The sequence below is a fragment of the Vicia villosa genome, unplaced genomic scaffold (assembly GCF_029867415.1).
Source record: "Vicia villosa cultivar HV-30 ecotype Madison, WI unplaced genomic scaffold, Vvil1.0 ctg.003983F_1_1, whole genome shotgun sequence".
NCBI classification, from domain to species: Eukaryota; Viridiplantae; Streptophyta; class Magnoliopsida; order Fabales; family Fabaceae; genus Vicia; species Vicia villosa.
The window spans coordinates 94,723-110,611 of NW_026706351.1; the positions used below are offsets into that span (position 1 = coordinate 94,723).

The following is a 15,889-nucleotide window of genomic DNA, read 5'->3' on the forward strand; positions in this document are numbered from 1 at the left end:
CTTATTTACAAGCTAAAGTCCTTAAACGAAGTTTTTCTATTCACACACGACACTTCAAACTTTTCAAACAAGCAAGTGAGCTAAGCAATTAAGAGCCCATGGATAACCATGGATACAAAGGGTGCCTTACACCTTCCCTTTGTATAACTTATCCCCCGAACTCAAAATCTTTTCAAAAGGTCTTTTTCTGTTCTTTTAGCCTTTCCAATTGGATAAAATAAAAGTCGGTGGCGACTCTTGCTATCCGCAACATTTTCAAATAAAGTCAGTTCACCGTATTACAGTTAGACTTGTTCAATTCGACATAATATTTGACTCTAAGAGAAACGACTTCCTGCAAATAGTTTGAACAAGTAAGGTTTTCCATAAAAAGGTGTTAATGTTATCAACTAAGGGTGACTCGTGACCGACAAAATACTATAACATTCAGAAAAGATACATAACGAATGTGCCTATGGTGAATTCTATTATCGTAACAGAACCATTGTCGACAACGTAGACAATGACATAAAAAGATAGTTCAAATGTAAATGAAATTAAAACAAAGTGTTCAAAAGGAATAATTAAAAATAGGGGAATTGCATTGAAGTAAAATGGTGATTCACGTACATTAGCACTCTTGAAAACTCTTTGTTTCCTCGCGTTGGGAATGTGAAGTTTTTTACAAGTGATTTTAGTACATGTGAACACCCGGAGCCCTTTGTTGGGTCTCCTATTTATAATGACATAAAACAATAGTCTACGAGCTAGAGTAACTGCAAGATAACCGTCTACAGGCTAAATGACCGGCTACACGATTTAAACAACTGCTCCCCACATTTTTGGCGCTCGTTCTGGGAGCTACTCTTTTGCTAACCTCTGGCATTTGAATTTGAAATTTATCCCGCTCAAGTCTTCTCTTCGAAGCTACCCTTTAGCGTATAATGAAACCAAAACTTTCCTAAGTCTCAACTTTTAATATGGTCGACAGAGGAGTTTGACCAATTTTGTAGATTGCGTCGACTTTTCCTTTTTTTCCAGCTTATCACTTCTTGGGCTTTTCTCCATCTTCGACCCAGCTTCTCTTACAAATAAGGCCCAATCCTTTAATCTATAGGGCTCTTCTATTAACTACACCATCACCATACCTCTAATAATTTTCTGCAGTAACAGCGTGTCAACCTCCAGAGGTAGCATGGCGTTCACTCTATAACCAATGGAAAACAAGGTTTCTTTAGTGGTGGAATGAGGAGTGATGTGGTATGAACATAATATCTCGGGGATTAGTTCCTTCCATAAGCCATTGACACCGTCAAACTTCTTCTTGAGTCCCTTCATAATTACTTTGTTTACTGACTCGGCTTGACTGTTGGCTTGAAGGTGTACAACGGACACAAATTTTGTTTGTACTCCCAAGTCTTTTCAAAAGTCGATGACCATACTACTGAAAAATTAAGTCTTATTGTCGAAGAAAATGGCTCCACAAAGTCCATATCTGCACATTATATTTTGCCAATAGAAACGACGCACTCTCCCCGCCATGATTTTGGAGACAATTCTCTGAACCAGTTAAGACAAATACATCAGTATATCTTGTGTTCCACTATTTTGTTTGTACGTGTTTAGACTTTTCTAAAATACTTTCAAGTTATATTAGATTACTTTTTTTTCTATCTATTTGTGATTATAAATCATACAAATAATATACTATTTCATTACAGATTGTATAAATTAAAAGGAAAAAAATGTATTTTACTTTTATTTATAGACAAGAGCCATTCAAGCTCAAAAAGCTTCTACAACATATAGGTTGAGGATTGCCTAAATCTCCAAACAAAGACATGACACAAAAAAAATATATTTTAAGTTGTCTTTCATGCCTCCAATGAATTTAGAAGACTTTTCGATTGGAAACTAATTTGAAGTTTTTATCTTATCATTAAAATGTTCACATTTCTTTCATATTATTGTTGCCAACGTCACTACTAGTGTTCACATTATATTGTAAATGTCATAGTTACTTATAATTTTCACATTATTGCATAGAGATGTTGGAAGATGTAAAGAGCACCATTAGGTGATTTTAGCACTTAAGGATTATGATAGGATAAGATCAACTTCAGCTTAGTGATACTATGAACTACTTTGATCCTTTTTATATAATACTTCATAATTTGATACTAAGATTGATGTTTTTTTAATTTCGAGATTTTGCTGGTGAAGATTATAAGTGAAAGAAAAGAAATTAATGTTGTCTATTCACCACCATTTACTGTGGATTAATCTTGCAATTTTGTAGACAATACTTCAAATACATAAAATTCTCATCTTACAACCGCATGGCAATCATACACATTTCATGCCTCTTCATCAATATAATACACAAGAAATAAAATGTAATACTATACTTAGTTTTGCTCAAGGTTTTAGTTTCTCCGACTTTCAACTCTTTTTCTTTCTTTAACTTTTTCTCCATTTCACTTTTAATTTATTTTCCCTCACATCTTTTTTGTTTCAAATAAATATTATCTTCTTTGTTTTATTCCATTTTTTAGCTAATATGTACTCTACATTTCCTTCTCAAAAGATAGAGGATGATTTCCCCCTCTATTTACCGCATCACTAGTGACAAAACTTAAATATTATCTATAGACATCATCACCTCAAACAACTAGAACCTGAGTCATAAAACATGGTTAGCAAGGTTCACTCCATATATTAAATTCCAACTTTCAAAAATCAAAACAATCATTTACTCTCATGCTAAAGTATATAATTTTATATAAAATATATTTATTTACTTATATAACTATTTTGATCGTAGGGACATTGAAACTTTGGAAAGCACCAAAAGACTTGGTAAAATTCACAAGAAAAAATCGATTGGATCCATGCTAATTCATAATTCACCCAAGAGTTTAGACTCATTCACACGCGCAGACACGTACTCTAACTTATATAACAGTAATAATAATGAAATAAATATTGAATAACCAACTTGTTTCGCGGGAAGCTCGTCCCTTCCCAAACAGAAAATCAAATCCCGCTTTTCTGTCTCCATTTTCTTGCCTCCGCCACCCGAAAAACTCTCTCTCTATCTCTTTCTCTCTCTTTCTTTCATTTTTTTCTCGATTCAAATCTTCTCTCTCTTCCTTCCACTCTCAATCACCCACACAATGCTATGAAGAATCCCAACCTCATCATCGATCCATGTCGTCGAACCCTCCGCCGCCAGAAAATGATCCACCTCCCGCGACACCGTCTCCGGTATCCTCTAGAGCCAACAAGCTTCAAAAAACCCCTCACATTCTGAGCCGACGCACGGCGGCTTCATCCATCGATGAAGTCGCCGATGAAGTCACGGATTTCGCCGAATTCGAAGACGAAGAGAATAAAATACTCGAAGAAGAATGCGTTGTTCCTCAACGTCATTTCGAACGCGGCGAATCATCATCGTCTTCTTCTTCTTCCTCCATTTTGCTCGCGTCTTCTTTAGGTCTCAATAGCATCCGAACGCGATTATCGCCTCTTCGTCATTCTTCGTCTGCCGGTGCTCCTGCCTTCGCCATAAAAGAAGCGGCTATTCCGGTCAGTATCAACAATGTCGTCAAATCTAGATCCAAATCTTCACATCCGAGAGACCTAGGTATACACATTTCACTAGCTATAGATTCTCTAATAATATGAATTATGAACCGAAACTTGATTTTATTGTTGAATTGAATCAATCTCGCATGCATATTTTATTTTATTTTTATTTATTTTGAAATAAGTTTAATTTTTGGAGTGAATTGGTTATGAATTTTTCAATGTTGTTCTTCGTTAGGGGAAAAAGTTCATTGGAATCAATCCAAATCGTTGAAAGCTCATCATTCACATCTTCTCCCTGTGCCGGAGGTGATATATTATATTTTTATATATAATTTTATGGAATTTCTGTGTGGGTGCGTGATTTTAGTTTAGTAATTTTGTGTGTGTTAAATAGTTGGATAAATGTAGGTAGATCAGGTTCATGGCGTGTTTTTTTTTTTGTTCAGGCCAATCATGCAGCTTTCGCGGAAATACAATCCCCACGTTTTCAGGAAATCCTTAGACTTACAAGTCGCAGGCATAAGAGAAACCCTGATATTAAAAGCTTTTCCCATGAACTCAACTCCAAAGGAGTTAGGCCTTATCCAACCTGGAAACACCGTGCCTCTTGGCACGTCGAGGTACTCTTTTAGTTTTAAATTTCTTTTAGTTTCAGTTTAGGTTTTAAATAACGGTTGCAGTGTCGTATGGTACAGGTGTTGCGACACTGATTACGGTCTTCGCAGTGTAAATTAACCACAATTTAATCTTTATCTTAAAAACTGTGAATAACGGTTTTGCCGTATCGGCACTTTCCATACCGTTTTGTCGCAGCAACTTTCATGCTAACTGACCAATTTTTAAAACCATAAGCCCTATTTGGATTAACTATTCAATTAAATGCTTATAGCAGTGTTTCCTTATAAAACTATAAACTGTTTTCCCAAGTTATCTTGGAGAGTTTACAAAAATCAGCTTAAAACATCTTATAAACATGTCATAAACTCTACCAAACTGTCTCATAAGTGTTTATGCGAGGAGATATGCTCAAACAAGAAAATTCTTACAGACCATAAATTTGTCAAACCCGCTTTTTTGGTTTTACATTGAAATGAAATGTTGCAGGAAGTCATGGTGGAGATTAGAACTAAGTTTGAAAAACTAAAGGAAGAAGTTGATTCTGATTTGGGTGGTTTTGCTGGTGATTTGGTGGGTACTCTTGAAAAAATATCTGGATCTCCTTGTGAATGGAAAGAGGGGCTGGAAGATTTATTGGTTGTTGCTCGAGAATGTGCAACGATGACAGCTGCTGAGTTTTGGATCAAATGTGAAACTATTGTTCAAAAACTAGATGATAAACGCCAAGAAATACCAGTGGGGATCCTTAAACAAGCTCACACACGCCTGCTATTTATTCTCTCTAGGTGCACTCGTCTTGTGCAATTCCAGAAGGAAAGTGATCAAAAAGAACAAGATCACGTTCTTAGTCTTCACCAACTCAGTGATCTTGGAGTATATTCAGAGCAAATTTTGAAGGCTGCAGAGAATTGCAGCGTACCACCTAGTGGACATGAGATGGCTGAGAAGCAGTTACCAAAGTCACATGGAAAAGAACAAGACAAATTGTTAACAAAACAAAATCAAGCTGATGAACATGCAAGTGCTGCGACTGACAGCGTGGAAGTTACTACAGCTAAAAGTGTTGAGTCAACTGCCAGTAGCTATAAAATGGCTTCTTGGAGAAAACTTCCATCAGCTGCTGAGAAAAAACGCGTATGTTCAGATACACTAGTGAAAGATGAACACGCCGAAACCTTGGATACTTCATCATGTCAACCTGAACATTCACAAACGTCATCTAGAACGCGAAAGGACTCTTGGGGATTCTGGGGAGATCAGCAAAATCTACCATATGATTATTCAATGATCATCTGCAGGATTTGTGAGGTTGAAATACCAATTGTAAGTGTGGAGGAGCACTCTCGAATATGCACAATTGCTGATAAATGTGATTTGAAAGGCTTAACTGTAAATGAACGGCTGGAGAGAGTTTCAGAAACTATTGAAAGGTTACTTGAATCTTGGACACCAAAAAGCACACCTAAAAGCACTGATACTCATGGAGAAAGCTTTGAGTTTGCGAGAGTGTCAACATCGAGTTTACATGAGGAGTTCAATGAGTTGTCTCTAGAAAGAAATAACTTGTCTAGTAGATGCTCTGAAGACATGGTTGACCCTGCTCCTGAACCTGATATTAGTTTTGTTGCAGATGATCTAAACCTTTCACCTGAAATAACATGTGATACTCAAATATGCTCAAAACCTGATCATAGCGCCAAGGTATCTTCACCTGGAAGCTTGACACCGCGATCACCATTGATTACACCAAGAACAAGTCAGATAGAAATGTTACTAGGCGGAAGAAGGCATATATCAGAACTTGAGAGTTATGACCAGGTATACACTACCTTCTATTTATCCTTCATTATAAATGACTACATGCAGAAAAATATTACACTAAATGAAAGTATATTATCAAATTGTATACAGTATAACCCATGATATTCATCTGTCATTGTTTTCAGATTAATTTTTCTGAATATGAGAAATGCTATAGATACATTCTTTTGAATACACACTTGAACCCATTCTTTGTAATTGGTCTATTTTAAAAAAAATCGTTAGTTTTCTCCTAAAATCACCACCTTTTTAAAAAAAAAAAATGAATGCAGTGGGTTCATAAAATGAGTGCTAGCATTCCTTCCGGAATATTTTTATTGATAATTAGAATGTCAAATGACAGATAAACAAGCTAGTTGAAATTGCTCGTGCTGTTGCAAATGTGAACACCTGTGACTACAGTTCTTTGGAGTATATGCTTGAACGTGTGGAAGACCTGAAATACGCAATTCAAGACAGAAAAGAAGATGCACTTATTGTGGAGACTTTTGGTCGACGAATAGAGAAACTTTTGCTGTGAGCATTTGTCAATTTTTCGTCTGGTTTCAGGACAACCATATATTTTGGTGATTTTTAAAGTATTTATATGATTTTCCAGCATTTCTGTAGAACCACTATTTTCAGTATAAGCTGAAAAATGTGTCGTTCCTAATTTATTTTTCCCTTATGCTATCATAATAATGCTGAAAATCATACCTTGAAATATGCTACACCTTCATAGGGAGAAATATGCTACCCTTTGTGGGCAAATAGAAGATGAAAAGGTAGACTCATCAAATAGCATGGCTGATGAAGAGAGTTCTGTAGAAGATGATACAGTCCGCAGCCTTCGTGCAAGCCCGATTAATCCTTGTTCTAAGGACAGAACCTCTATTGAAGACTTTGAAATAATAAAACCAATAAGCAGGGGTGCGTTTGGACGAGTTTTTCTTGCCAGAAAAAGAGCAACTGGTGATTTATTTGCTATTAAGGTAGACTTCCTTAAACTGAAATGAGTCAAACGATTACCTTGCACAAAAAAAGTTGAGATAAATTGATTCTACGAACTATGTTATTAAACAGTGCTTACAAAATGGATATGTCCATTCATGAAGTTTTAAAACAATATTCTCCGGTCTGATATGACTATTGTTCAGTCTAGCATTGTCAGTTGGTTATGGCTGGCTATAAAGCCTATAGAAACCATTTGAAATTCTGAGTAATAATTAGAAAAAAGTTTAAACTATTCTTTGATCTTTTTGTAGGTTCTAAAAAAGGCAGATATGATTCGTAAAAATTCAGTTCAAGATATTTTGGCTGAGCGAGACATCCTTATATCTATTCGAAATCCTTTTGTGGTAAGTAGGCCATACCATGTCTTTCATTACTTAATTTGCGAAGTTGAGATACACATTGTTAACATATCTAATTTTCGGGTAATTGTGATGAACAGGTCCGTTTTTTCTATTCTTTCACATGTAGAGAAAATCTTTATTTAGTTATGGAGTATTTAAATGGTGGGGATCTCTATTCTATGTTGAGAAACCTAGGTTGCTTAGATGAAGATATGGCTCGTGTATATATTGCAGAAGTTGTAAGCACATTGGCTTTTGTAATTCGTTGGTTAAAAATTATCTTTACTTTTTTGTCTTATTTTTATCTTGTTCTTGGTCGCTCCACAGGTTCTTGCGTTGGAGTATTTGCATACCCAACATATAATTCACAGAGACTTGAAGCCAGATAACTTATTGATTGGTCAAGATGGTCACATTAAGGTCAAAATCATGGATTTAATTATTTAATATACCTCTTTCCTTGTTACTTTTTTATATCAACAACAAAATTATCTTTTTTAAATGACAATATTCATAGTGGAGTAGCCTAGATTACTAACATTAGGTATGTACAGTTCCTAATTCAACTCAAAAATGTTTAATCCTTTTTCATTACAGTTAACGGACTTTGGACTCTCAAAAGTTGGTCTCATCAACAGCACCGACGATTTATCAGCACCCACATCTTTCGCTAGTGGCTTTTTAGGCGATGATAAACCAAAATCTCGACATGTTTCAAAAAGGGAAGAACGTCAACAACAATCAGTGGTCGGCACTCCAGATTATTTGGCACCCGAAATACTTCTGGGCATGGGACATGGTTTGCAGTTTCCTGCTTTTATTAAATAGTGCATGTTATCATAGACTAGTGCTTTTAGTTAGCCGATTCATTTTTAAATGAATAAATAACTAGTTTATTTAATTTTTTTCTTTCAAATTCATTTTATTTTAAATATATTCTTATATATGCTTGCACTCATGTAGGTGCAACGGCAGATTGGTGGTCGGTAGGTGTCATACTTTATGAGCTTCTTGTGGGTGTTCCACCTTTTAATGCAGAACATCCACAGGTAGGTGACTTCTTGGATCTAAAAGCGGTTACTGAATTTTTGTTTTGTTGGATCCATGCGAAATAATTTTTATTTAGGTTCATTGTTTTTTGCTTGCAGCAAATTTTTGATAACATAATTAACAGAGACATACAATGGCCGAAGTATCCCGAGGAGATAAGCTATGAAGCATATGATTTGATGAATAAGTAAGCATTATCAAAGTTGATATGTATTTTATAGATCTTTAAAAGAGCTTATACAATTTAACTGCAAAAGTAAATAAATGCTGAAAAACAATTAATCTACACAACATTTAATATGCTCTATATATCTTTTACCTGTAAAATAAGTCATTGTATAGAAGAAAAAAAAGAGGAGAAACTACTAAGAAAGACTTTAGAAATTAATGAATTGCATAGATATATGATATATGGCAAAACATTATGACTTCATTTTATCCATTTAGCTGATCTGACCCTATTTAGCGGTACAAGGTTTGATTGTTGTTATAGTATATAAGAGAAAAAAGAAACACAAGAATGTATATGAGGAAAATAGATAGTTGTGCGTGGGAGCTTGCATACACACTCACCAGCTTTGCATAACAATAGGCATGTGGATAGGATGGAATGGAAGTATAAGACTGTGTGAGAAGTCAAATTGACGATTTTCAGTAATTTATCCACAGAAATCTTACACACAATAAAGATGTGGTTAGCAGTGGCTTACATAACAAACACTATTGTCAGAACAATTTGAGAGAACACGCTGTTATTAAATAGTATAAGCAGCTTCTACAAGTATTGTGTATTCCTATGATACCTCTAAATGGATATTACATGAGTTATGTCATTTGTTGGTAAAAATAGTCCTCCTTTAACGATATACATTAAGATTTCTGTGATGTTGGTTATGGCTGATAATAAAGTTCTCTTTCAGATTATTAATCGAAAACCCAGTACAAAGGTTAGGTACAACAGGAGCTTCAGAAGTGAGTTATTTACTTCTTTTGAAAATGGAATACTCAGAAAATTATGGTATTATCTTTACACAAAAGGAAACAATACAATATTTTTTTGGCAGGTTAAAAGCCATGCTTTCTTCAAGGACATTAATTGGGATACGCTAGCCAGGCAGAAGGTAATCATTTTAAATTTCATTTGAGCTTGATATGTTTGTGCCATATGTCTTGATTTCTCACGCTCGGGATGCACCCAAATCTTTACAGGCTATGTTCATACCATCGACTGAAGCTCTTGATACAAGTTATTTTATGAGCCGCTACATTTGGAATCCAGAGGATGAACACTGTGCTGGAGGTAGTGATTTTGATGACATTACTGAATCTTACACCAGTGGTTCAGGAAGCGATTCATATGAAGATGTAAGAATACTTTTGAACTTTAGTACTTAAATGTGGTACTACTTTTTGAATTTGTGATAATGTGTAGAATATTATTGATAATAGCTAGTACTTGATACAAAAGACTCAATACTAATCACTATTTATAGGGATACGTAGTCAATTCTAAATCAAGAACAAATCATGATAATAATAACTAATATCTAATCTGATACTAAGCTATATTCTAAGATACTCTAAATTAATATAAACAATATTATAAGATATATTTAATATTCTAACACTCTCCTTCAAGTTGAAGCTTACTAAGCTTTCAACTTGATACAAATTAACCCTAAAAATACGAGATCAAACCAAACAAACTAATATCATAACCAATGTAGAGAGAAAATAATAAGAAGAACCATCGTAGAGAGGAACAAAAACCAAAGAGGGATGGGGTTGTTCGCTGGTGATGGAGACAAATCCGGAGATGACGTCAGAAGTGAAGCCGGAGTGATAAACCAACAGAAGGAGCATCCAGTGAGAGACCAAACCAATGGAGAGAAAGAGAGGCAACAAAGGGTATATATGACCAATATTAAAACCAACGGTGAGAGAATCAACCGAAACCATATAAAGTGGTAGACGACATGCCAAGAACAATTTGTTGATTCAACAAGATGATTTTTTTTTCTTCAATAGAACCTATCATTAACAAAAGACAACACAACACACATTCTCAAACTTTTGGGAATTCAATAAGAGAAGCGATTGGTAGTTCAAGAAGGATTGAATTTGTGATTATGTGTAAAAGATGAGAGAAAAATATTATTGATAATAGCTATTGACTTAATACAAAAGACTCGGTCTTAATCCCTATTTATAGAGATACATAGAGTCAATCATAAATCAAGGACAAATCGTCATAATAATAACTAAGATCTAATCTAATACTAAGAGATACTCTAAGATGTTAGTAGTTTTGCTTTTGAATTGTTTTGGGCCTTGTCCATTATATTGGTTATTTGTCTCTATAAGGCCTTCTATCATTGTGATGAATAAGAGAATACCATTTTATACCAACAAGTGGTATTAGAAAGCCTGTGACCCGGGACCCAAAACTAAAAATCGTTGTTTTCAGTTACAACTGTAGAAACTGTTTGCTCAGTTGAAGTCGTTGAACACCATTCTTGAACCTTCTTCCTCCGATCTTCTCCTTCAGCTACTATGAAGCTAGAGCCTGTGTAGTGAGATATATATGGTTCAATTAAGCTTGAATCTGTTAGAGGAAACATGTACTTTATCACCTTTACAGATGATTTTAGTAGGAAAATATGGATTTATTTTTTGAAAGAAAAGTCTAGTGCCTTTGATGTTTTCAAAAGATTTAAAGCATTGGTTAAAAGAGAATCTAGTTGATTGATTAAATGTCTCAGAACCTGATAGGGGACATGAATTTACATTCATGTAGTTTACAAGGCATCAAAAGACAACTAACTGCATCATATACTCCACAACAAAATGGAGTATTTGAGGAAAAATAGAACACTTATGAATATGGTCAGAAGCATGTTGCCCTGCAGAAATGTACCAAAACATTTCTGGCCTGATAGAGTGAAATGGGCCACTTATGTCATGAGTACAAGTCCTACTCTTTTAATGAAAAACTTGACTCCTAAAGAAGCTTGGAGTGGATCAAAACCAACAGCATCACTTTAGAGTTTTTGACTGTCTAGCTCATGTGTATGTCTCTGATGCACATAGAAAGAAACTTGATGGCAAAAGTATTAAGTGTGTTACCCTTGGTGTTAGTGAAGAATCCAAGACATATAAACTGTATTATCCTGTTGAAAGGAAGGTTATCATTATGGACATTATGTTTCATGAATCAAAAAGTTGGAATTGCAACAAGAAGGAACATGCACGACGAGAAGAACCTGATAGCAATACTGATGATGAAAGTGATATTGTCCCACCAGAGATGTCTTGTGTGATTGAATATAATGATTTAGCAGAAAATATTATGAATGAATAAAGTCCAGAAGAAATGAGTAATCAAGGTGATTCTAGTGATGGTGGTGATTTTGATGAGTTATCTTACTGATTATGTTATTGGTACATAAACTGAGAAAGAAGATCAATTGCACAATCTTGTTGTCTTCAGTATAAGTGAAGATCCTAGCACTTATAAAGAAGCTCTCAAATCAGAAATTTTGAGAAAAGCTATGGACCTTGAGATATAGACCGAATAAAGAAATGGCACTTGGGAGCTCACTACCGTTGCACGCTTGAAGACCATTGGAGTTAAATGGATCTATAATACAAAATATAATTAAAGAGGAGAAGTTGATAAGCACAAGGTCATATTAGTGGCAAAAGGGGTACTCGCAAAAATATGGTATTGACTACAATGAAGTGCTTGCACCTCTTGCTAGATAGGATACATAAGAACTATTCTGTCAAGATTTGGAATGGAAGGGTGCAACAAAGTATGCAGTCCAATTGTTTCGGGATGCAAACTAATGAAAGATGAAAATGGAAAGACTTCAGATGCTACTTCTTACAAACAAATGTTATGGTGCTTAATGTATTTATGAGCTACAAAACCTGATCTTGCATTCTCAGTATGCTTGATGGCTAGGTACATGGAATGACCCACTGATATCAACGTTGCAGCAATTAAAAGGATCTTGAGATACTTGAAAGGTCCCTTGAGCCTTGGTATTTTGTATAAGAGTGAAGAGGCCTCAAATGCAAGGTTGGACAAACTCCGATTATGCTGGTGATAATGATGATAGAAAGAGCACATCAAAGTATGTCTTCATGCTTGGCTCTGGTGCAATCTCAAGGTCATTTAAGAAGCAACCCATAGTCACTTTACCCACCACATAGGTAGAATTTGTAGTTGCAACATCTTCAGCCTGTTAAGGAATTTGGTTGAGAAATATTCTAAGTCATTTGAAGGTAAATTAGAAGAATGGTTCAGTTCTTCTTTGTGGCAATAATTCCTCCATCAAGCTATCAAAGAATCCTATTATGCATGGAAAATGCAAACATATTGATTTTAGATTTCTCTTTCTTAGATATCTCACTATGGATAAAATAATTGAGCTTAAGCGTTGTAGCACTATAAATCAACTAGGTTATATACTTACTTAGCCATTGAAGCTTGACTGCTTTTGCAGATTAAGGGAGGCTTAGGGATGAATGGTTTGCCTATTTTAAATTAATCTTTTGTTATAGAGTTCAATGTAAGGGAAGTTTTGTAAGTAATTTTGCTTTTGAATTATTTTGGGCCATATTAGTCTTTTGGACCTTGTCCCTTGTATTGGTCATTTGCCTTTATAACTTAAAAGGCCTGGTGTCTTTGATGAATAAGAGAATACCATTTTGTATCAACATAAGATACTCTAAATTGATATAAAAGATATTATAAGATAGGTGTTTAATTTTAAGTAGACGATTATGTGTTTCACTTTGTATGAAGAAACTCCAAACCTATATTTTGCAAGTGGAAGATTATTCGTGAAAGAATTAGTTTGCTTTTAAGCCACATGCGACAATTTTGTTCTTATCAATTTTATTTTTTTCTTTGAATTTGAATTTCTAATTTAGTTTTCAAAGATTTCATTTGATGTTATTTTTCTGTAAGTTCTCTCTTAATGATTTTCTTACTATATATTGGCTAAGCAGGAAGATGAATGTGGTAGTTTAGCGGGGTTCGCTCATTCAGATTCAAACCATCCTGTGTCGCAGTATTCATTTAGTAACTTCTCATTTAAGGTAATATTTATCATTCTTGATGTCATCTTGTCTAAATATAAGTTAGATATATTAGGTCAACATTATATTATTTTGAGATATCAAAATTTGTTGTTATTTATTATTGTAGGAAATGTCTCTTGTATCCTTTTCATTACAATTTTTTTGTTGGTTACTTGCCGTTGCCCTTAATTTGTTTGTACTTTTTCATTTGAAATGTTATTTTTTTATTACAGAATTTGTCTCAACTAGTTACTATCAATTATGATGTGGTGTACAAGAACAAAGAATCGCCCGATGACTCCAATCCATCTGGTTCCTGATATATCTAAAGAAGTTTGTAAATTTCTTCAAACAAGAATTTTTAAATAGGGGGATTTTCGATAGAAAACATTGTGGACATATTTTGTACTAACGCTACATTCATATGATTACTAATGTTAATATCATTTTAGTATTAATATAAGTTGCCTCGATTAAAAAATGGATGTTGTTTTTTTGTTTTGAATAGAAATCTTCATATGTTTATCTTAGAAAATAGAGATTTACCCAAATTCTACTGATTGCAATGGGACTACTATTTTACCATGTTTTGTATTGAATATCATGTTATAGAGAGATAATGGTATATTGATACATTATATTTTTTTGTCATTTGTTAAAAATAGTATATAACTCGCGCGTAGACCTATAATATATTATTGTTATTGTATATAATATTTTAAACTTCAAAATTTTGTTAATATACATTTATTATAATGACTATAAAATCTAGAAAAAATATATATTAAATGATGATATAAATCAATGTCACACATTTATATACACATGATTATGAATATAATAATAAAAATAATTATTTAATTGATTTAATTGTTAATTAAAATTTGTATTAAGACAGGAAGTGACTTAATAAATATAAATAAATGATAGGAGTCACATAATAAATAAAAAGTTGAAAATTTTAAATCAATGACATTTTTAAATTATTAACTTTTGAAATTGTAATTTAAAAATATTTAAAAATTATTCTTTTATTTAAAAATATTTTTGATATTATATTTATACATATTGTATTTACTCTAATTTTGTAATCTTTCACTATTCTCTAAACTATTAGTTTTTTATATTTTTCATAAATTTTAAATTATTCATTAATTTTATTCATTGAATTTATTTCATTATTATTACTATAAAATATTTTAAAAAGATATTTTTTATTATTATTAATTTTAAAGTAATGAGGGTTCAGTTCTAGAGTTTTACAATAATGTAATGATATCAACTTAAAAATACTAATATTTAAGTTTATAAAATAAATTAATTAATAATTGAAAAAATAGACCTAAAACACGTAATTTTTTTTGTTTTTTTGTTAAAATATAAGGTTTATATATTGTAAGACCTTTTTTTAAATGAAATATTATATAATACTCTTAAAATTATAGAATAATAGTGCTCTATAATTATTCTTTGCATCTTTAAACAATTTTAAAGGCCAGTAATCAAATTAAAAATTCTAATATTTAAATTTATAAATCAATAATGTTGTAGAATTATATTATGCAAAAAAAAAAAGTGATACATAATCAATAAATATAAATGTTAAATTGTCTTATTTAATATATAATTAAATATATAAATGTTAAATAATATCACGTGATTGGTTGAAGGTACACTACCCATCTTTTTTGAAAATTTTAGTAGTTATATTTATATATTTATTCAATCAATGACATTTTTAAATTATTAACTTTTGAAATTGTAATTTAAAAATATTTAAAAATTATTCTTTAATTTAAAAATATTTTTGATATTATATTTATATATATTGTATTTACTCTAATTTTGTAATCTTTCACTATTCTCTAAACTATTAGTATTTTTAATCCATAAAATTAAAATATTAATTTATTAATAAAAAAAGAAAAGTTAGAAGGATTAAAAATAATAATAATAATAATCTAATTGGTAAGGTAATATATGTATTATAGCTCTATAAATATGGCTATCTAAATGATTGCAAAAGTTGTATATTTTAATATTTATTCGATTTAGGGTTAGAGTTGTGTCTAAAATTATCATCATGACAACCTTAAATTAATATATTAATTAGATTGGAGCAAGGTAGAACATGTTATTCTAGATATATTTATAATTAAATAATTATGTATCATAAACATGGATCTAATAACCGAACGTGATACTAGTATTTTATTATTTTAAAAGTTGAATGAACAGGATATTAGTATTTTATTATTTTAGAAGTTGAATTAGATTTTTACCGTAATAGTATTTTATCTTTTTAGAAGTACTAAAGGCGTAATAGTATTTTATCTTTTTAGAAGTACTAAAGGCTAAAAGTTTTTTAAAGATTTTAATAAATTAAATGTATATGAAAGGAGGTT

At 32.4% G+C, this 15,889-nt stretch overlaps 1 protein-coding gene across 1 annotated transcript; it reads left to right on the plus strand.

The window, feature by feature from the left end:
* Positions 1 to 2,925: 2,925 nt before the first annotated feature.
* On the plus strand, positions 2,926 to 14,043 carry LOC131641702 (probable serine/threonine protein kinase IRE). The gene is made up of 17 exons (XM_058912001.1): positions 2,926 to 3,625; positions 3,806 to 3,876; positions 4,017 to 4,190; positions 4,675 to 6,006; positions 6,353 to 6,525; positions 6,731 to 6,980; positions 7,254 to 7,346; positions 7,442 to 7,582; positions 7,671 to 7,763; positions 7,941 to 8,142; positions 8,307 to 8,392; positions 8,492 to 8,580; positions 9,314 to 9,365; positions 9,458 to 9,514; positions 9,603 to 9,758; positions 13,413 to 13,502; positions 13,718 to 14,043. Exons 1-17 carry the CDS (start codon positions 3,190 to 3,192, stop codon positions 13,802 to 13,804), a joined length of 3,582 nt encoding a protein of 1,193 aa, XP_058767984.1. The 5' UTR covers positions 2,926 to 3,189; the 3' UTR covers positions 13,805 to 14,043.
* The last annotated feature ends 1,846 nt before the right edge of the window (positions 14,044 to 15,889 follow it).

Bases quoted from the DNA above. Each gene is read 5' to 3' on its own strand.
- LOC131641702 (XM_058912001.1), top strand. From the start codon at position 3,190: ATGTCGTCGAACCCTCCGCCGCCAGAAAATGATCCACCTCCCGCGACA. The intron at 3,626-3,805 runs GTATACACATTT...GTTCTTCGTTAG, and splicing joins TTCACATCCGAGAGACCTAG to GGGAAAAAGTTCATTGGAAT. The intron at 4,191-4,674 runs GTACTCTTTTAG...GAAATGTTGCAG, and splicing joins GTGCCTCTTGGCACGTCGAG to GAAGTCATGGTGGAGATTAG.